A 21,088-nucleotide genomic window follows, 5' to 3' on the forward strand; every position below is an offset into this window, starting at 1 on the left:
ATGTAAAAACCTGAACAACTTCAGGGTGGTTGATGCTCATCAGACCCTTAAAAACACACTTCATATCCATATAAAATAATCATATATTGCGAATAGTAATGGATGGACATTTATTGCCCATCCCTAACTGCCCTCCATTTCATTCACATTGGTGTAGATCCAGAGTCAGATGGGTTTTTATGACAATCAACAATTCCAGATTTTTTTTATTGAATTCAAATTTCACCATGGTAGGATTTGAACCTGGGACCATAGATATTGCCTTGGGTCTCTGGATTACTAGTCCAGTGACAATACTACTACACCCCTAACGCAACTTCACTTCCAGGTAATTACACGCCTGCATTGATAACAAAAAAAGATGTGCATAAAAGAATCCTATGGCTAAAACAATGTGGAGTGAATGGAAAGTCAATCATAATTCTAACTTACCAAAAAATCAATACAGTTCCAAATCAAAATATGCAAATCAAAGAGGATTTTAATCAACAATGCAAAATAGTTAATTAAAGAGTTCTTCTAAAAAAAAAGGTTTAAATTATATCATTGCTTTAATCCTCGACTGAAATTATATGTGGTTTCTAAAATGCAACATTAAAGCAAGAGGAGAAAAAACTTCCGGGTAGAGCCGGACCTAGGTTAGGACAAATCACGGTGCGCCACGTGTTAACACATTAAAGCTGCTCTGGGAAAGGAAGGATATTAAATATAAATCAACCGCAAAGAACTCACCGAGCTGGAGACACGGGTCATTTCACAGGGGAAACTACATTATTTATCCTGGCTACATGTATCATTTTAACAGGAGCTATAATGACACACGCATATATTTGCCGGTCACGGATAGTGGATAGATGCTCCAGACCTGACAGTATATTTCCATGCAAAATCCGCTGGAACATGGGATTAGAAACAATTCTGGGAAAAAAGGTGCATTCCTGAGCTCGAAGGAAGCCCAGGATTTTAAGAATTGCAAACACACCCCCACAGTGCAAGCTGCCTGGGTTCTCTGAGGTTTTTTTGCAGTGCCTTTTCTGAAAGGGAAGCCTTTACACAGGAGCTTGCAGGCACCACCAGTTAAATAATAAACTCTCTGCATCCTTCCCTGCAACAAGAAATAAAACATTTTATTGATGCACCAGCCCGTCCTATCTCCAACTCACCGTCTGACATCGAAAGCCATCCCGGCGGCTCAAACCCCCGTGAGCCAGATCAGCGAGACAAATCAATGAAACGTAGTGTTAATGATCAAAGAAGCAAAGTGAGCAACTTTCTCTGGAGCCCGCCGGCTGCTCCCGGATGCACCGTCACTCTCGGGACGCCTTGCATTTCGCTATTGGCTGTGCTGAGAAACAGCTCTCGCTCCTTTTCCGGTCTGTTGAGTGCAGGAAAGTTTGGTACCTTGGTTGGAATTTGTTCTTGTTGCCCTCTCTGCAGGGCTCCTCCTCGACCCACCAAACTGGAAGCCCCGGTCCACGGGAAAGCCAAATGGCCAAAGAAGAACAGTAAAGATGAGGCAGAGGTCCAGGCGAGCTGATTCCACCACTAAAGATGTAGCGCTGGAATAAACTTGACAGGTTGAATGGCTAATAGTCCTGGGCCACTTGTGTGTCGACCCAGTATATCAATCAATTGTAGAGGCTCTTCACATGGTGCCCTTCAAGTGTTGTACCTTGATGTATACTAGTTGGAAAATGTGAAAACTCAAAACAAAAACTATCACAATTTAGAGCAGAGAATGAAACATAGAATCCCTACAGTGCAGAAAGAGGCCATCTCAGCATCTCATCCAGACCCACCCCATCCCCATAACCCCACATATTTGTCCTGCTAATCCCTCTAACCTACACATCTTTGGACACTAAGGGGCAATTTAGCATAGCCAATGCACCTACCCTGCACATCTTTGGACTGTGGGAGGAAACCGGAGCACCTGGGGGAAACCCACGCAGACATGGGGAGAATGTGCAAACTCCGCTCACAGTCACCCAAGGCCAGAATTGAACCCGGGTCCCTGGCACTGTGAGGCTGCAGTACTAACCTCTGTGCCACACTGCCACCTGGCATTTCTGGTGGAACACGTGGAATATATCTAAAAGTCAGCTGTTTGAAAACATTGTACTACACCATCTGATAAGAAATAGAAAGAACGTTGGAAAAATAGCATTTGATTTTAGAGATTTTTAGTCCTATAAGACAAAGTTGATGGTTGTGATTATTGAAGAAACTATACTGAGCTTTACCACAAAACAGTGAACTGCCCAGATTCTGTAATGGTTAAATACTTAAGCCTGGAGTTTCAGCCTCGAGAGGGTTGCGGGAGTTAGGACAATTTCCCGCTTGGCCTCGGGAGAAAATTCGCACAAGGATGAGATTTTCATTGTGGGGGATGGGAGGTGGTTTTGGGCTGAATTTGGGCCAGCTGATCCAAGAAAAGGGTCGGGGCAGCCACAAAGGCTGCTGGTTATCTAGGCTATTTAAAAGGCCTGCACCTTGTTGCTGTGAGATTTTATCCCAGGCCCAGATTTTTGCTCCCAGTGACTCCCCAGCCCTGTTAACTAGACTTTAAATATAGATGCCCAGGCATTTATGATTGATCTATCATTGATCTGGGGTGGGGATTGAGGGTCAGGACTGGCAACCCAAAAAGAACTGACAGGTGTGGAATGGGCTGGGGAGAAGAGCTGTCTGGGGCTCCAGCACTGTGTCCAAAGTTTATCAATAAAAATTAAAACATGAAAGATCCCTTCAGCCCTCACCCCCTCCCCCCTCAGACTACTCCCCATGCCCCATCTGCGCCAATTCATACTTCTCAACACACTCATCATGGCCCTTTATAACCCCATGTTAACTTAGGGCCAACTCATGCTAACCCATGCCCCCACACCCTATTACCCTATACCTACCTGGCCACTTCATCATGGGCTGGCCTCAGGACCCATGCAAAAATTAGATAAATTAAATCATCTAAAATTTTAAAATTCTGTAAAATAATTTTTGTGTGTCTATTGCAGACTTCACTATCATTGAAAAACCACTCAGAACCTATTTACTATATTTATATTCCTTCAACTAAATAAAGCCACAAAGAGTCAAACATTTCATTCAAGTGCACAATTTATTTCAACAAACATTGGAATTCATAGTTCTGCAACAAAATCTATAACCACTTGTAGCTGTCAATCAAATTGAAACAGCAGGCACCTGCTGTGATAATGGATGGTTGTGAAATCAGTCATGTGGCACTAATCTAGTAATGAATACCCTCAGGCTTATGTCAACAGAGAGAGTGAAATAGTAAGTAATCATTTCTTTAAGACTCCAGTCATTTTTTTTCAAAATTTAAAAGTCAGGACTTTTAAATGCCTGGACAGCTTGACATCTCCACTTGATAGGTGCTTCTGACAATTTTAACAGCTCCTTTTGACAGGTGCCTCTGATAATTGGTTTTAAAGCTTGTTGACACCTCTAATGAACTTCACAATATTGTGTTTATGCACTTTTTACACACATTTATGCCTACTTTTAATACTTCTCTCTATCCATCCTCCTATACATTATTTTTTGGGATCTTCCTGTCCAGTTATAACATCAACTGGGATCATAACAAAAGCTACTTTTAGGAGGCCTATAGACTACTCCCACTAATGTCTTCTTCCCTTTGTTATTTCTTACCTCCGCCATATGGATTCTACATCTTCCGATCCAAGATCATTTCTTGAGGCCATACTTATTCCATCTTATACTAACAAGGCTACCTTACCAGCCTTTCTTCCCTCTCCGTCCATACAAAAAGTCACATACCTCTGAATATTTAGTTCCCAGTTTTGATCTCCTGGTAACAACATCTCTGTAATGGTTACAAAACCAAACACATTAACCTTAATTTGTGCCACTAATTCATTTAGCTTGTGCTGAATATTATGTGCATTTAAGTAAGGAGCCATTAATTTTGCCTTGTTACCATTTTTTTCCCTTTATGACCCTATTTGCTGCTTTTTTTAAATGTTTGTACACTCTGCCCCTTCCTGTCACACTCTGAGTATCATGACTTAAATAGCTGCCTTTTAATGCTGCATATCCAATCGCTTTGTAAGCTTACATATCTTCTCTCCAGAACCATCAACCCACCCCCCCCCCCACTTCTATTTAGTTTAAAGCTGTGATGACTTCAGTCAGGCTAATGAGGTTGACCTGCTAGAGTATGAACTCCCCGAGAGTCCCCTCACCTCACAAAAAAAGTCCCTGATGAGTCCCCTAAGTTAATTTGATTTTGTTTATTTGGTTGGACAACAAAAGATGTCCTTGATGAATCCTACATCAAAAGATGTCCCTGATGAGTCCTAATTGATGGTCCAAACAGGGAGCCTCATGTTCCCTATTTAAAGCCGGTGTGTCAGTCTCTCTGCCTGCTGAAGCAGGAAGCACACAGAGAGCGCTCTGTTGCATAGCTTGCATTGTAAATAAAGAAACTTATGGTGACGGAACTTTCGTCTCCATGGAGTTATTACAGTGGCGACGAGGAAACAAAGAAGTAACCTGAAGGAACTTGCTTAACCACCACACATATTGAGGGTAAGCCATTGCTGGACAAGCATGCCGCTGACAAGATTAAGACAATTGGCAGAGGCTTGCGAATTCGGAGTGACATTAAATGGGATGCTCCGAGACCGATTGGTGTGCGGAATCAACGATATGGCCATACAGAAATGTCTGTTGGCGGAGGCCCAGCTGGATTGTAAACAGGCATTACAGCTGGCTTTTTCTTTCGAAAAAGCAGCAAGCCTGAGCTACAGAGTATTCTGATGGAGGTAGATGCCAACACCAGTGCAACTGTGTTAGGGGACTACCATTACTGGGCAGGCCTACTACATAGTGGCCCTCCAGAAGGATTCGGATACGAGGGAGCCCAGGTCTGCCTACAGAACCACCCCTAGACAAAGCCGAATGAAGTCTAGAGTGACAGCAGGTCCTGCAGAGCCCCCCCCCCCCCCCCCCCCCGCGCCCCCCCCCCCCCCCCACCCCGACACAACATTGCAACGGTTGCCAGTGTCAGGAGGCGCGGAAGAAAAACAAGGTTGCAAAACCAACAATTTCAAAAAGAACAGGCCGAGGGACAGGAGAATGCACAACCTGGAAACTCCACCTACCTCCGACGAGGAACAGCTACTTTGCGTAGTGATGACAAAATCAGAACCCATCAAATTGTCAGACTGAATGGATGTCCAATTTTAATGGAGGTTGACATAGGCGCAGCCGTATCGGTCATAGGGGAAACAGTGTTTAACAAGATAAGCACTGGACTCTAACCCTTAGCCCTGACCAAGACTTCGGCAAGGCTGAGGACCTAATACGGGGGAACCACTGAAAGTGATGGGTACAACCCATGTGCCAGTTGCTTACGGAAAACAACCGGTTAGGTTACCATTGATGGTATTGGAAGGCTTTGGGATAAAATAGGCTGAAAGAGATCCAGCGAGACTGGGCAAATATTTTTTAGCTGGAAAATGGTCGCCTAATTGAAGTTCTGAACAAATACCTGGAGGTTTTTCGGGAAGGGCCTGGAACAATTAAAGGAGCTAAAGCAAAATTACAAGTTGACCTGGAGGCAGTCCCAAAATTTTGTATTTGTTTTTCTCCATTTGCATTAAGGGAAAAGGTCAACATGGAAATTAAAAGATTGCAGCATGGAGGAATAATAAAACCAGTCCAGGTTTCAGAATGGGTGGCACCCATGGTACCTATCTTGAAGCCAGACAGTTCGGTGCACCTTTGCAGCGATTTCAAACGATAAATCGTTACTCACAACTGGATAAATACCCAATTCCCCAGATTGAGGATCTTTACACAAAGTTGGCAGGAGGACTCCTATTCACAAAACTGGACATGACTCACACATACCTGCAGCTACAGCTGGACGAGAATTCACAAACATTTGCCACAATAAACATGCTGAAAGGCCTTTTTCAGTATAAACGATTACCTTTCAGGGTATTGGCAGCTTGTACTATATTCCAGAGAATCATGGAGAGCATACTACAGGGATTACCACAGGTTGCCCTTTACCTGGATGATGTCCTCATTACAGGAAAAACAAGAGCAGCTGCAGAACCTGAAGGAAGTCCTTAGGAGATTTGCAGCAGCGGGTGTGCATTTGAAAAGAGAGAAATGTGTCTTTTTAGAACCGCAAATAACCTACCTCGGTTATAAAGTAGATAAGTCGGGCCTACATCCTCTGGAGGATTGGTGCGAGCAATAAAAGACCCCCACCACAATCCAGGAGTTACGGTCATTTTTAGGACTGGTGACATATTACAGAATATTCATACAGAATAGGGCCTCCATTTTGGATCCCCTCCACCAGTTGCTAAAAAAGAGGCAAGCCTGGGAATGGTTGGCTCACCAAGAAAATTAAACTGCAACTCTCATCAGAAAATGCATTAGCACATTATGACACCAAGAAGGAATTGGTGCTCACCTGCAACGCGTCCACATATGGGGTTGGCACAGTTCTGGCACACAGATGGCAAAACGGACAGGAACCGCCAAAAGCATATGCCACCAGGACCCTAGCAATAGCAGAACGAAATATGCCCAAATTGAAAAAGAAGGTCTGGTTGTAATTTTCGCAGTATAAAAATTCCACCAGTACCTATACGGGTGGAAATTCATGATCGTCACAGATCACAAACCTTTGCTGGACCTACTCAAGGAGGACAAAGCAGTGCTGCCAATTGCTTCAGCCCGGATCCAGTGCTGAGCATTATTACTGGCAACATACCAATATCGGTTGGAGCACCGTCCAGGGACTCGCGTGTCAAACGCCGATGCCCTAAGCAGGCTAGCATTACCAGACGCCCCATCATTGGTACCCAGAGTAGAAGAAACAGTGATGACAGTAAACTTCTTGGATACCCTCCCAGTGGCCGCACACAATATACCCCAGTGGACACAAAAAGACCCTGTATTAGCGAAGGTAAAGCACCTGGTGCTAACGGGGGAGTTGGAAAGACCGGTCCAGCCACAGTTCCATCCATATTGGAGGAAAAGAGAGCAGATCACTGTGGAAGATGGGATACTGCTATGGGGAGCATGGGTTATAGTCCCAAGATGGGGCTGTCGGGCCATACTGGCTGAACTACACCACGTGCATCCCGGAGTGTCAAAAATGAAAATGCTGGCCAGGAGCTACGTCTGGTGGCCAGGTCTGGATGCGGACAGAGCGGAATTGATGGGACAGTGCCAGAAGTGCCAACAGGGGCTGAAGGCGCCACCGGCATCCCCGCTGCACCCGTGGGAATGGCCAGGTAGACCATGGTCGCGACGCCATGTCGATTTTGCAGGTTCGTTTATGGGGTCCATGTTTTTGGTAATAATAGATACCCATTCCAAATGGCTGGATGTCTACAAACTGAACTCGGCAAACACAACTAACCGTTGAGAAACTGCACACCTCGTTTGCAATGCACGGGATCCCAGAGACGTTAGTTTCCGACAATGGATCAGTTTTCACGAGCCTAGAGTTCACAAAATTCATGAAATCGAATGGGATTCAGCACATCAGGATGGCACCATACCAGCCAGCATCAAATGGGCTAGTGGAGAGAGCAGTCTAGACCTTAAACGCCTGGTTGAAAAAACAGCCAGTGGCGTCATTAGAGACTAAACTCTCGCGCTGGCTATTCGACTATAGGCCAGCTCCACACGCCACCATGGGAATACTGATGGGCAGATGACCCCGCACCAGACTGAGCCTGTTATTTCCAAACCTGGGAGGGAAGGTGGAAAGACACCAAGAAGCCCAATGCAGGGGCCATGACAACACTTGCCAAGAAAGGCACTTTGATGCCGGTGAGAAAGTCTGGGTAAGAAATTATGCAAATTGACCCACATGGATAACGGGAACAGTCAAGTCCAGAACGGGACCGGTATCCTACTGAGGATGCGTGGGTGAGGCCGTTGTAAGGAAACGCCTGAACCAGGTCCGTGCCTCAAACTCTCCACCCGTTCTTGAGCCCAATCCGCCCTGCAGTCCTAGGGATGAGCAGGGTCCCCCTCGATAGGCCAGTATCTCCAGCACCCCTGGTGGGAACCTCAGAATCCGAGATGGACACAGGGGACAAAGCTGCAGCGGTTCCCCGCCGTGAGAAGTTGAAGAGGAACCAGGCCTCCAGTGTTCGCTGTGGAAGAGATGGGCGCCCAACCATTACACCCCACTGATGCCAAGATGGAGGATCCAGAGCCGGTGCTCAAGCGGAAGAAAAGACCCCTGAGGAAAGCAGATCGAGAGGATTCCTCAGACTTTGCGAGGGAGAAGTGTGATGACTTCAGTCAGGCAAATGAGGTTGGCCTGCTAGAGTATGAACTCCCTGATGAGTCTTTTCCATCTACAGGTCAAGGCAGCAGGCGATCGAGGGGGTCATCCAACCCGACTGTCTGCCCCTCTACCATAGCTACATTCGCGGCCGGGTGTTCTTGGAAAGGAAGCATGCAGTGTTCGAGGGCACTGTTGATGCCTTCCATGCCCGCTGGGCACCGCAGGGATGGGGGGGTGTATTGACCCCTTAAATCACATTTTAATTTGATGTTTTAAGTTTCCTTTCCGCTTTGTTTTTTGTTCTGGGCGGTTCCCCTCCTTTTAGGGAGCTGCCCCTTTGAGTTGTCCCTAAGTTAATTTGATTTCACTTATTTGGTTGGGGAAAAAAAGAGTTCTCTAAGTTAGCTTGATTTTATTTATTTGGTTGAACAAAAATATATCCCTGATGAGCGCTAATTGATGGTCCAATCAGGGAGCCTCATGTTCCTTATTTATTGCAGGTATGTCAGTCTCTCTGCCTGCTGATGCAAGAAGCACATAGAGCGCTCTGTTGTATAGCTTGTATTGTAAATAAAGGAACTTATGGTGACGGGACCTTCACCTCAATGGAGGTATTACAAAAGCCCTCTCTACTTCCTTAGTTATGCAGTTTGCAAGAACACTGGTCCCAGCATAGTTCAGGTGTAGGTTGTCTCAATGGTGCAGCCCCCCCCCCCCCCCCCAACTTGCCCCAGTACTGATGTCAGTGCTCCATGAACTAAAGCTCAACCTCTCCCACATCAGTCTTTGAGCCACGAGGCTTACTCTACCATGGTGCCATAGCCCGTCAGCTCATCCACCCTGCAGCTGAAACTCTCAGCCAAACAAACTAAAAAAACATCAAACCTGTTGGACAATTCCAGAAGCTGACATGCCTGTACTCCTGTCCTCTGGGTCCCTTACCTACCTCAGCTACAGTCACCCCACCTCCTATCCCATACCATTTTCCAAACCGGATGATTTTCTCTCGGAGGGTGTGACCACCTCATGAAACGAAGAATCCAGGAACTTTCTCCCTCTCTGATATGTAGCAGTGTCCACAGTTTGGCCTCCAGCTCAATGACTCTGAGCTGAAGTTCTTCAAGCTGCAGACACTCCTGGATAACACCAGTATCCTTGAGCTCCCACATGCTTTGATACATCATTTGTCCTGCCATACTTGTGATCTTTAATTAATTATTTATTTTCTTTTAGATATTAATTAAGCTTATCACAAACTGCAGGACAAATTTAAACCTTTGGAAAATAGACTTTGACCACTCACTGGATATTCACCAAATCTCCTCCCCTGCAGAACAGCAGAAAGCACTTCCTACAGGGTGACACATTTATGAAAGCAAAGGAGTACTGCCCTCCTCTCTTCACTGAACTCCCTCCTCTCACCAAAATTCCACACACTGTCCAAAGCTACACTCTGTTGTTGGGATCATTGATCTTTTTGCTATATATTAGATGACCTGTGTAGAGGGGAATGGCATCATTTCAAAGTTTTTAATTAACAGTAAATTTGGAAACGTAGTAACCAATGAGTAAAATAAAGCAGACCTCATGAAGTCAAAGATAGACTGGTGAAATGGGCAACACACAGCAGACGAAATTTCACAGAGATGTGTTAAGTGATTAACTTCAGTAGGAAGAATGACAAGAAACAATACAAATTAAACAGTACCATTTAGATCGTAGGGGTGGGTCTACATACATAAGGTTTGGAAGATTGTAGGAGAAGTTGAGAGAGCTGTTAAAGCATATGGGTAGCTGGGTCCTGCTGGTTTCAAACAACAATGGCAGTTTGAATCTCATTCACCTGTCCCCTTCCCCACACAACTGCTCAATTTTGCTAAAACTGCTCAATTTTGTTCCAAACCCTCAACCCAATTCTATCAGAGCCCAGTAATGAGCAACATTTCAAAATCTCTCCCCAAACCTGCTTTATATCAAGCTCCCCGACATCCGGGGTCCCATTCTGTGTGGAGTTTGCACATTCTCCTCGTGTCTGCGTGGGTTTCCTCCGGGTGCTCCGGTTTCCTCCCACAGTCCAAAGATGTGCGGGTTAGGTTGATTGGCCATGCTAAAAATTGCCCTTAGTGTCCTGAAATGCATAGGTTAGAGGGATTAGTGGGTAAATATGTAGGGATATGGGGGTAGGGCCTGGGTGGGATTGTGGTCGGTGCAGACTCGATGGGCCGAATGGCCTCTTTCTGTACTGTAGGGTTTCTATGATTCTATGATTCTTATTGAACACGACCACTCAGGTGAGTGTTTTCTGACACCAAAAACATCCCTAATGCTCACTGTCTAGGAAATCACTCTTCAAATGTCATACTCTTCTGGAGTTCCTAGATTGCCAATGACCTCATTTGCCTTGGAGGTCAATAGGTCAGTGTCCCTGTTTATCCTAACTGTATTTATAAGACCTCCAACTCACCATGACCACAGAGTTATCTACCAGTATACTTGTATTATACTGTATGTGACTCACACTATTCCTCTCAAAGCTTTACTCTCACCTAAACCTCTCCTGTTAATATCTGAACTATCACCCATTACCCCTATTCCTGCTGATCTATATCAGTTCCCAGTTGAGCATAGCATTACTTTTAAAATTCTCATTTTTAAAAAATCCCTTCATAGCCTCACCCCTTCCCATTTCTGAAATATCCTCTAGCCCCACAACCCTCTTGATCGATGCACTCCGCCAATTCTGGCCTCTCGCATTTCTACAATTTTAATTGCTCTACCATTGGCAGCTGTGCCTTCATCTGCCAAAGTCTTTAACCTCTGAACCCTCCCTTCCTAAACTTCTCCATCCCTTTATCTCCCTTTCCTCTTAAAATGCTCCCTAAAATCTTTGACCAACATTTTAGTCATCTGCCCTCATGTCTCCTTATTTAACTTAGTGTAAAAGCTTATTTGATGTTGTTCCTTGAAGTGCCTTTGTGTGATGAGAGTGTGCAAATGATATGTATATTGTGTGGTTTTTTTGAATTTCAGAAGAATGTTTTAAAGTTCAGCTTTATTTTCTATAGTCAGCTCAGATGCTAGGAGAGCATTTCAACCTTGCAAGTGGTTCTGTTAAGTAGAGTTAATGGACTTTTGCTTACTTAAATTCCCCTGGGATTTCAGATTAGAGTGATTGACAGGGTCATGTGATGTTGTGATTTATGTGCAGTCTTGGGTCTGCAGAAAGCTTTTGCTGAAAGGTTTGATTTGATTTATTATTGTCACATGTATTAGTATACAATGAAAAGTATTGTTTCTTGTGCACTATACAAACAAAGCATACCGTTCATAGAGAAGGAAATGAGAGAGTGCAGAATGTAGTCTTACAGTCACAGCTAGGGTGTAGAGAAAGGTCAACATAATGCGAGGTAAGTCCATTCAAAAGTCTAACAGCAGCAGAGAAGAAGCTGTTCTTGAGTCAGTTGGTACGTGTCCTTTGTTTGATTTGATTTGTCACATGTATTAACATACAGTGAAAAGTATTGTTTCTTGTGCACTATACAGACAAAACATACCGTTCATAGAGAAGGAAATGAGAGAGTGCAGAATGTAGTGTTACAGTCATAGCTAGGATATAGAGGAAGATCAACTTAATGCAAGGTAAGTCCATTCAAAAGTCTGACAGCACCAGGGAAGAAGTTGTTCTTGAGTTGGTTGGTACGTGACCTCAGACTTTTGTATCTTTTTCCCGAAGGAAGAAGGTGAAAGGGAGAATGTCCAGGGTGCGTGGGGTCCTTAATTATGCTGGCTGCTTTGCCGAGGCAGCGGGAAGTGTAGACAGATTCAATGGATGGGAGGCTGGTTTGCTTGATGGATTGGGCTACATTCATTACCTTTTGTAGTTCCTTGCGGTCTTGGGCAGAGTAGCCATACCAAGCTGTGATACAGCCAGAAAGAATCCTTTCTATGGTGCATCTGTAAAAGTTGGTGAGAGTCATAGCTGACTTGCCAAATTTCCTTAGTCTTCTGAGAAAGTAGAGGCGTTGGTGGGCTTTCTTAACTATAGCATCAGCATGGAGGGACCAGGACCGATTGTTGGTGATTGGACACCTAAAAACTTGAAGTTCTCAACCCTTTCTATTTCGTCCCTGTTGATGTAGACAGGGGCATGTTCTCCTTTACGCTTCCTGAAGTCGATGACCATCTCCTTCGTTTTGTTGATACTGAGGGAGAGATTATTGTTGCCGCACCAGTTCACCAGATTATCTATCTCATTCCTGTACTCTGTCTCATCATTGTTGAGATCCGACCCACTATGGTGGAGTCGTCAGCAAACTTGAAAATTGAATTGGAGGAAAATTTGGCCACACAGTCATAGGTATATAAGGAGTATAGTAGGGGGCTGAGAACATAGCCTTGTGGGGCACCGGTGTTGAGGATGATCGTGGAAGAGGTATTGTTGCCTATCCTTACTGATTATGGTCTGTGAGTTAGGAAGTTCAGGATCCAGTCGCAGAGGGAGGTGCCGAGGCCCAGGCCACGGAGTTTGGAGATGAGTTCTGTGGGAATAACGGTGTTGAAGGCTGAACTGTAGTCAATAAATAGGAGTCTGACATAGATGTCCTTGTTATCTAGGTATTCCAGGGTTGAGTGCAGGGCCAGGGAGATGGCGTCTGCTATGGATGTGTTGCGGCGGTAGGCAACTGTAGTGGATCCAGGTAGTCCGGGAGGCTGGAATTGATTCGTGCCATGACTAGCCTTTCGGTGGCTCTGACATCCATTATAATGATGGATGTCAGAGCCACCAGCCGACAGTCATTAAGGCATGCTGCTTGGTTTTTCTTAGGTACCAGGATGATGGTCATCTTCTTGAAGCAGATAGGGACCTCAGATTGTTGTAAAGAGAGGTTGAAGATGTCTGTGAATACCCCTGCCAGCTGATCTGCACAGGATCTGAGTGCTCATCCAGTGTCCCCATCCGGGCCAGTCGCTTTCCATGGGTTGACCTTCGAGAAAGCTGCTCTGACATCTGCAATGGTGACCCCTGATACAGGTTCATCCAGGGCTTCCAGGGTGAAGGACATACTCTCGCTGACCTCTTGCTCAAAACGGACGTAGAATGCATTGAGCTCATCAGGGAGGGGTATGTTGGAGCCAGCGATTTTACATGCCTTCATCTTGTAGCCTGTTATGTTTTGCAGACCTTGCCATAGTTGACAGGGGTCAATGTGGCTAGCCTGGGACTCTAGTTTGGTCCGGCACTGTCTTTTGGCATCTTTGACGGAAGGAGTTGGAGTTTGGCTGTTCTAGCTGAAGTTAGGAGAGTTTTGCAGGCTTCTGAAAGTTCTATATCTCTCTGAAAACTCCAAGGTTGTCTACACTCATTAGAACAAGTATATTTGTGATTGCTAACTAAATAAGTAGGCTTTATGTCTTTAAGAAGAATGGTGCTTATTTGGAACTGAAGTAGTGATAAGTTAGAAATTAGAGTTGTTTCCTTTCATGTTTAGAGATTGTTCAACTGTTAAGTGTTAATCTACTTTATTTTGTTAGAGTTATACTTAAACTGTGTTATAAGCAAAATTTGTTTTGACAGAAGAATTATTCCTGAAGCAAAGCATCCTTTCCTCACATTGTCATAATAAACAAATTGTTGGGGTCTAGTCTGGCTTCGTAATATACCTTGGAATTATGATCCATGACCCTAACATTTGCTATTGAAGTGAAAGATATTTGTCATTATTGTAACGTGTTTACATCAATATTTACAATGCACTTTATCCATGTAAACATTCATAACAGGTAATCCAATTTAATGTCAAATGTTATCAGCATTTCACAATGGGGAAGGCTACATAAACAAAACAGTTCTATGTCAGTTGGACTCTGTCCCATATGCAACTGAACCTTGTCTCTTAACTCTCTGTCATTTACCTTCTCACTGCATTTTCAGTTTACATTGTTTTCTTTATTTTTAATGTATTTACTCTGTTGTTCTCCTATTCTGCCTCCACTTCACCTCTCGTGCCTGCACCAGGCTCCTCTTTGCTCCATTCTGTCAGAGCTTACACACATCTTCCCAGTCACTCCCCTACTGGATTCACAGCTTCTGTCATCATGGCTTCCCCATCTAAAATACTAACTTTGCTGACTATTTCCAGCAATATACTTTTATTTCAGATTTCCAGTTGCTGCACTTCACTTTTGTAAATGCAAACATGTTTAAATTTTCAGAAAGACAAAATGCTGGTGTTCCCCTGCACTGATGTTATTATTTGATCATCCTTAGAATTTTCATATTAAATGTTTTTTTTTAAATGTATGCTTGACAACATTATGGTTTAAAGCAAGATAATTAGTTGTGGTCCACGCAGGACCATATGCATCCCTTTCCATTAAAGAGAGACAATTGGTTAGATGTAGCTTGAGGAGCACCACTCAAGTATGGAACAAGGTGAGGCAACAGGTCTCCCTGAACTACCACAACCGATATGGGGATTGAAACATTAAGATTTAGGCCTCTTTTGAAACCTGGATTTCATAATAAGCTTCATAATGTTTATGACATACGTAACAACATAATGGATAATTTTAAATGCCATGAATGAGTATTCAAGTTTTATGACTATCGTATAACTAAATCACATGCTCTTTGTTTTGCAGTGAAAAACTTTCCACTGTTGAGGAATGGTGCTTCTCAAAGCATGGGAAAGTGACTTGCTTCCTCAGTTTAACAAGAACAATCCAGATCCAGTACCAGGGGTCTATGTACATCTGAACACACAATTTTAATACACACCAGACTTTCATTAGTAAATAGAAGGAAAGTTGTGTTCAAGGGCCCTAGATATTATAAGAGGAAACACAGTAAGGAAAAAAAATAGCTGCACTCTATACATCAGCAAGATCTTATAGAATTCAGCATCATTAGCCACTCTCCAATGGTTCAAGTTGCTCTGCTGCCTGCCTCTTCTGCAGTCCTGTCTGTACCTGCCTAGCCCTGGAGATGGGGGGGGGGGGGGGGGGGCCTTGGTGTCTGCCAGTACATCTGAGGCCTTCCAGAACCAATGGGCAATACAGAAACTGCTACAGAAAACACCTTGGTTTAATTTACTCAGTTTCCTTTCTGTTTTGCATAAGTTCGCTGCTCAAAGTTTGTGCTTTTAAAAAATTGATTTACTTGATGACACCGATCCTTTTAAGAATTCATCCAAAATAGTTCAATTCTTGCTGACAAAAACCAGTGGCAGGTGCCTTAACCCCATGATTGAGGATGTAATGCGATTGGCTATTCCGCTGTGTCTGGAATATCCGTATCAAACTCTGCGCCGTCCAACAATAAACCAAAGTGTTATTAAATGAGCTAGAATTGCCAGCAGCCAAAGTCAGCTCACTTTTAAACCAAATTGAATGCACAGAAATTCTAACCACGTTATTAATCAATGATCAGTTCGGTCCAATTGTAAAAATACCTACCTACCAATTTTATAAATTGCACATTATCCGGGGGGGGGGGGGGGGGGGGGAGACACTCATCATCTTCTGACTTTGGGTTGATGATTACATCAGGTGAGACAATTCAGAAATTACATCATAACTAAATTACACGCACATAGGAATTGTTTTACAGTAATCATCCATCCGAAAATAGTCTTGTTTTAGTTCATCGTTAATTAACCCATGTTGACCCATTTTACTGCAGTTTGACAAAGCTAAACTGTATTAACAAAGTAAAAATATATCAAAGCATGATTTTAGTATTTAACACCCATTAATTTTGCATTATAATCGAATAAAGCTCTAAGACATTCATGGTCTTTGACAAATGTTCTGTTATTGTCGACATATATTTTTTTGCAGCGGTGTTTAGTGGTTAAGTTCTAAACTCATGTGTTTTTTCCCCTTTTAAAAATGTGTGCCTGGCAATGTAGTTGCATTGCGATATTGTGAAAAGATGACTTCACACGTTTTAAGATTTAGCTCATTGGCCGTGTGTTTCTGCTATTCAGTAGAGAGTCAGTGGCTTGTTCAGTCAATGGGAAAAAAATAATTCGTTACTTAAACTATCGGCTCAGAACGACCGACTAGTATTTCTTCGAGTTATCAAGAGTGTGTTTTAATCTAACTTTAATATCAAATTGATAGACGGTAAAAGAAATACATCCTGGTTAGTTGTACAGAAATTGAAAACGCTACATACTTCACGATACCTCTCTCCGTCCCGGAGAGCGTGCGCGCAGATGCACCGTCAGAATGATTTCACTGGGGAACCAGGTAACTTCATACCAATACCCTGACTATTCCGTCACCTGGTCTGTTCCTTTACAGCGCAATGCAATTACGTTGGTGGGGGAGGTATATGGATCTTAAGCCTCTTCGGTTTCAATTTGAACCCAGATGGGAGGTCAGGGCATGAATAAGTAAAACGAAAAATTGACGACTAAAGTTTATTTCCCCAGCTGACCACGTAAGTCAAGATAACTAAAGTTTAATCATCGCGCGAGTCTCACGGCGCCTTGAAGTGCGCAATGAATTTAACAGCTTGGTTTTAAAACTTTCCCCAACTTTGGAAAGGCACAGAACTTTGGAAAGGCACAGAAACTCAGAGATGTGTAATGTTTTCAGTGCCCTGTACTTTTTGCAGTGCTATTTGCAGTGACTCCCCTGTATAATGTTGCGGTGCTGTTTGCCGTGCCTGTGCAATGTTACAGTGCCCTGTGTTGCTTACAGTGGAGTTGCTGCCGGTCAGCTGCTGCTGAAGGATTGAGGTTACATCACATTGTATCTATTGAAACAACAAGCCCAGCGTGACGTGTTCCCCTGGCAAACGTCAAGGACAGGGCGTGTCACTCACAGCCAGGCGCCGGGTGCGTCACAATGGCCGTCACGTGACATGCAGCGCGTCACCTTCATTCACAAAGTCGTCCATAAAAAGACAACTCTGGATCAGCAGGGGCCAGAAGCAGACGGCAAAGCACGGCAAGCTCCCAGTGCCGGCAATCTCACCGCACAGACAGCCAGGATTTTCATTTAAACTCCAAGAAGCAGAGCTGGCTCCTTAAGAATCAACTGTGTGTGTAAATCAGCAATTATGGTCATGATGGAAATCTCTAGTGTCAGCAATGAAACTCTCGGGCAGCTCCTGAAGGAGGACTCCTCCAAATGCCTGCTGCTGGACTGTCGCTCTTTCTTCGCCTTTAACGCTTCGCACATCGTCAATTCGCTCAATGTCCGCTTCAGCACCATCGTCAAGCGGAGGGCCAAGGGGACAATGGGGCTCGAACACATTGTGCCCAACGAGGAGTCCCGCCATAGTTTAGTGTCCGGTCTTTACTCTGTGGTTGTTGTGTTTGATGAAAGAACATGTGAGTTTGACCTGCTCAAAAAGGAAAGCACTGTACTCCTGGCAGTCAACGCGCTGTGCCGGGAATCCTATGGAGCAAGGATCGTTTTTCTCCGAGGTAAGCACAATTGAGCGTTTTTTTAAAATCCCCACATCGACACACAATGAATGTACCCCAACCATTCGTTACCTCGCATGAACAGTCGATCGCTCAAAGCGATATAACTCCGGCATGTACCCATTTGATGATTTTATAGTTTAAAACATTGTATTTGTCTCTTTAAACGAATTCTAACTTTCCTCTTCAATATACGCGACGGTACTATCCTTTTGAACCTTATACACGTGTTTATAATATAATTGTTTACTGATTGTACGCCAGTAAGTTTGAAATCGGTGTCTTAAAGTTAACAAGAAAATTAACCAGCTCCGCGTCTTCAATTTCAGGTGGCTACGATACATTCTCCTCGGAATATCCAGAATTTTGCACTAAACCTTCACCTCCTTCGGGATTATCTCTACCTCTGAGCGCCAGCAACAACCCCAACAGTGCAGAGTCGAGCTGCAGTTCCTGCGAGACTCCGCTATATGATCAGGTTGGTTAACTTGAGAAGGAAATTAATAATCGATGAGCTTCAGTGTTGAGCCCAGTTGTATTACCCAACATTTTAAAAAGTAAAAAAATAGATAACACTGCCTAGTAAATTGATTTAAATTCCCCCTTTATAATTTATAATTAGTCTATTAATGGATATGTTTGCTTCAGGGAGTATTTGTACATAGCTAAAATGAGATGGTTTGATTTGAAAACTGAACTGTGATGTTTTCTCTCTCGGTAGGGTGGACCTGTTGAAATCCTCCCTTTCCTCTACCTCGGAAGTGCCTATCATGCGTCCAGGAAGGACATGCTGGATGCCCTGGGCATCACGGCCCTGATCAATGTCTCTGCCAACTGCCCAAACCACTTTGAGGAACATTATCAATACAAATGCATTCCTGTGGAGGACAGTCACAAAGCAGACATCAGCTCCTGGTTCATTGAGGCCATTGAATTTATCGGTAAGCTCATCAGGTCATTAACAATAAACATTATTCTTTTAGATCAGCAAGGAGGGATGTTGACGAGTCGTTGTACCATATGTTTCCTACTGCTGTCAGAATATTTTAACTGGATAAAATAACGTCAACATTCTAAATAGCGGAGGGTGGAATTCGATCTCCGAATTATAATTAATTAAAATTTAGTTTCTACTTCATTTTGAAACCTTTGACATCCTGGTCAATTTCTAGTTGTACCAATCCGTTTAAGCAAAAACTATTTTAAACTTAACGTAAATTGTTATCGTATTGGGTGTTTTAATATCCAGTTTTTGGTACTAAATCAGATCTTGTTGTTTCCTTCAGACTCTGTGAAGAGTACTGGCGGTAGGGTGTTTGTGCACTGCCAGGCTGGCATCTCCAGATCTGCTACCATCTGCCTGGCTTATCTCATGCGGGCGAACCGAGTGAAGTTGGACGAAGCTTTCGAGTTCGTTAAGCAGCGCCGGAGTGTTATTTCCCCCAATTTCAGCTTCATGGGACAACTCCTGCAATTTGAATCTCAAGTGTTGACCCCCTCGTGTTCGACAGAGGCTGCCAGTCCCTCCAGCAACCCCTCTGGTACTTCAACTCGATTTGTCTTTAACTTTCCTGTCTCCATGCCAGTCCACCCGGCGACTAACTCCCTGAATTATCTCCAGAGTCCCATCACCACTTCTCCCACATACTGACATACTGGAAAGACTGACTTTTTAAAGACTAAACCAAGTACAATAAGCTGAAAGATCGTGTTCGATGTACAGGGATCCATCTATGATTTCCCAGACCAGGAGTTTGCTTATTGTTTCTTTTGAAGAACTTTATTACCTCAACCAGACCCGTGCACTGTGTCAATTCTTAAACTGTCTGGGGAGGACCCAACCGGCGTTTGAGCACTTTTTATACCTGTGACAACAGTTCATACTGATTTGTCAGTTTGATAATTTATGCAATTATTTATTTACATAATGGCCATTTTGTTTATTGTACAGCTATTTTGTATGAATCGAATAAAATTTTTTTACATAACTTTTATTTGTGTGTCACGGCGTGTTGTACCAGTGCTTATTTATACTGGCTCTTTCCATCAATCACCTAGAAGCAGCAAGTTCTGTTCCAAGACGTGGGATAGTTGCTCTCTGTTTTAATCTTTACCAACTGCTACTTTAAATACTACCTTTCCCCTGAGTTATCAAACAGATTTGTCTTCCATCAGCGCCAGGTAGTTATCCAGTAATTCTCACTTCGTTTGGAATGGTTAATTATAAAGAATTTTAAAACATATGCAGGGTTAGTAAACATTCAGGATTCTCTCATTGTAGCATTTTCCTGAAGCATCGGCCATATTCAAACGAAAGGGAGCCTTGAAACATAACCCTTTCAATCCTCATCCTCCTGTTCCTCTATGCACACAAAGTGGGGATGGTAAATTCGTGCGCCATTTCCGCTTGAGATTTCTCCCGCAGATTAATGTGTGATCCATTCCTTGGGGGAGTAATCTACCGCCGAGTATGTGACCCTTGTCACACAGTGAGAGTGTTTAATTTCAGTAACATCTTATAGTTTCAGTGAGATTACTTTAAAAAAAAACCTGGAGGATATCTTCCTCTATATAGTCCAGCCAGTTGCTCCGGCATCTTCAAAATCCTATTCGCAGCAATTAGAAATCATGTCTTCAGGGAGCTGGTTTAATTTCATAGCGCCCTGTCTGTAAAAGTACAAAAATACATTTTTGACAGTGCAGTCTTTATTACCAGAAGCAACAACTGCAATCCAGTTCCCCTTTAAACGGGTTCTTCCAAATGTAGCTATATTTAAAGCGCCAATTTATTCGAAATGCACATTTCGCTACGTCAGGCATTTACTGAGATTGTATTTGGGACTTAGAGGGGAATTATTCTTAGCTACTGCTTCTGAATAGGTTGGAGGGATGAGAAACCATTGTCTTTTGATGAGTAGAGTAGGATGACATTGCTGGAGTCGTAATTCAAATGTTGAGAAACTGAGTGCAAACCCCATCACGATTATTTGAGATTTAGATTCCGTTTAAAAGTCAAAATATAACTCCATTATCGAGGAAGCTGTCCAATTATTTTTTTTAAACAACTCAATCGATTCATTAATGTCCATTAGGGAAGGACCCCCCCCCCCCTTTGTTCCCAGTTTTAGGTTAGATGTACTTTAAATATCCTGAGAAGCGACCGAGAAAGTAATTCCGCTGTTACCACCACTCTCCAGGTACCTAAAGATGGACTAAAATTGTCAACTTTGGTGGTGTAGCTCAGATCCTGAAAATTGAATACTAAAGATAATATACTCTAACACAAAGGTAGGTATTCCCTAATTTGGATCTCATACAGTTTATGTACGTT

The 21,088-nt window shown here is 43.4% G+C and overlaps 2 protein-coding genes across 2 annotated transcripts in view; one reads left to right on the plus strand and one right to left on the minus strand.

Annotated features, from left to right (window-relative positions):
* ergic1 (endoplasmic reticulum-golgi intermediate compartment 1) overlaps positions 1-1,463 on the minus strand; it is a 97,719-nt gene extending 96,256 nt beyond the window's left edge. The window contains exon 1 of the mRNA XM_078231109.1: positions 1,164-1,463. Coding sequence (XP_078087235.1) covers positions 1,164-1,183 — 20 coding nt within the window. The 5' untranslated portion in view covers positions 1,184-1,463. The remainder of the gene's footprint in view (positions 1-1,163) is intronic.
* A 15,094-nt stretch (positions 1,464-16,557) lies between these two features.
* Positions 16,558-19,750, plus strand: dusp1 (dual specificity phosphatase 1). Its single transcript, XM_078231111.1, has 4 exons — positions 16,558-17,757; positions 18,087-18,235; positions 18,479-18,698; positions 19,044-19,750. The coding sequence occupies exons 1-4, from the start codon at positions 17,388-17,390 to the stop codon at positions 19,406-19,408; spliced, it is 1,104 nt and encodes a 367-aa protein (XP_078087237.1). The 5' UTR covers positions 16,558-17,387; the 3' UTR covers positions 19,409-19,750.
* The last annotated feature ends 1,338 nt before the right edge of the window (positions 19,751-21,088 follow it).

This window comes from Mustelus asterias, chromosome 16, assembly GCF_964213995.1.
Source record: "Mustelus asterias chromosome 16, sMusAst1.hap1.1, whole genome shotgun sequence".
In the NCBI taxonomy this organism is placed as follows: Eukaryota; Metazoa; Chordata; class Chondrichthyes; order Carcharhiniformes; family Triakidae; genus Mustelus; species Mustelus asterias.

Coding starts and splice junctions, on each gene's coding strand:
- dusp1 (XM_078231111.1), top strand. CDS start 17,388: ATGGTCATGATGGAAATCTCTAGTGTCAGCAATGAAACTCTCGGGCAG. Junction 17,758..18,086: donor AAGGATCGTTTTTCTCCGAG/GTAAGCACAATT, acceptor CTTCAATTTCAG/GTGGCTACGATACATTCTCC. Junction 18,699..19,043: donor TGAGGCCATTGAATTTATCG/GTAAGCTCATCA, acceptor TGTTTCCTTCAG/ACTCTGTGAAGAGTACTGGC.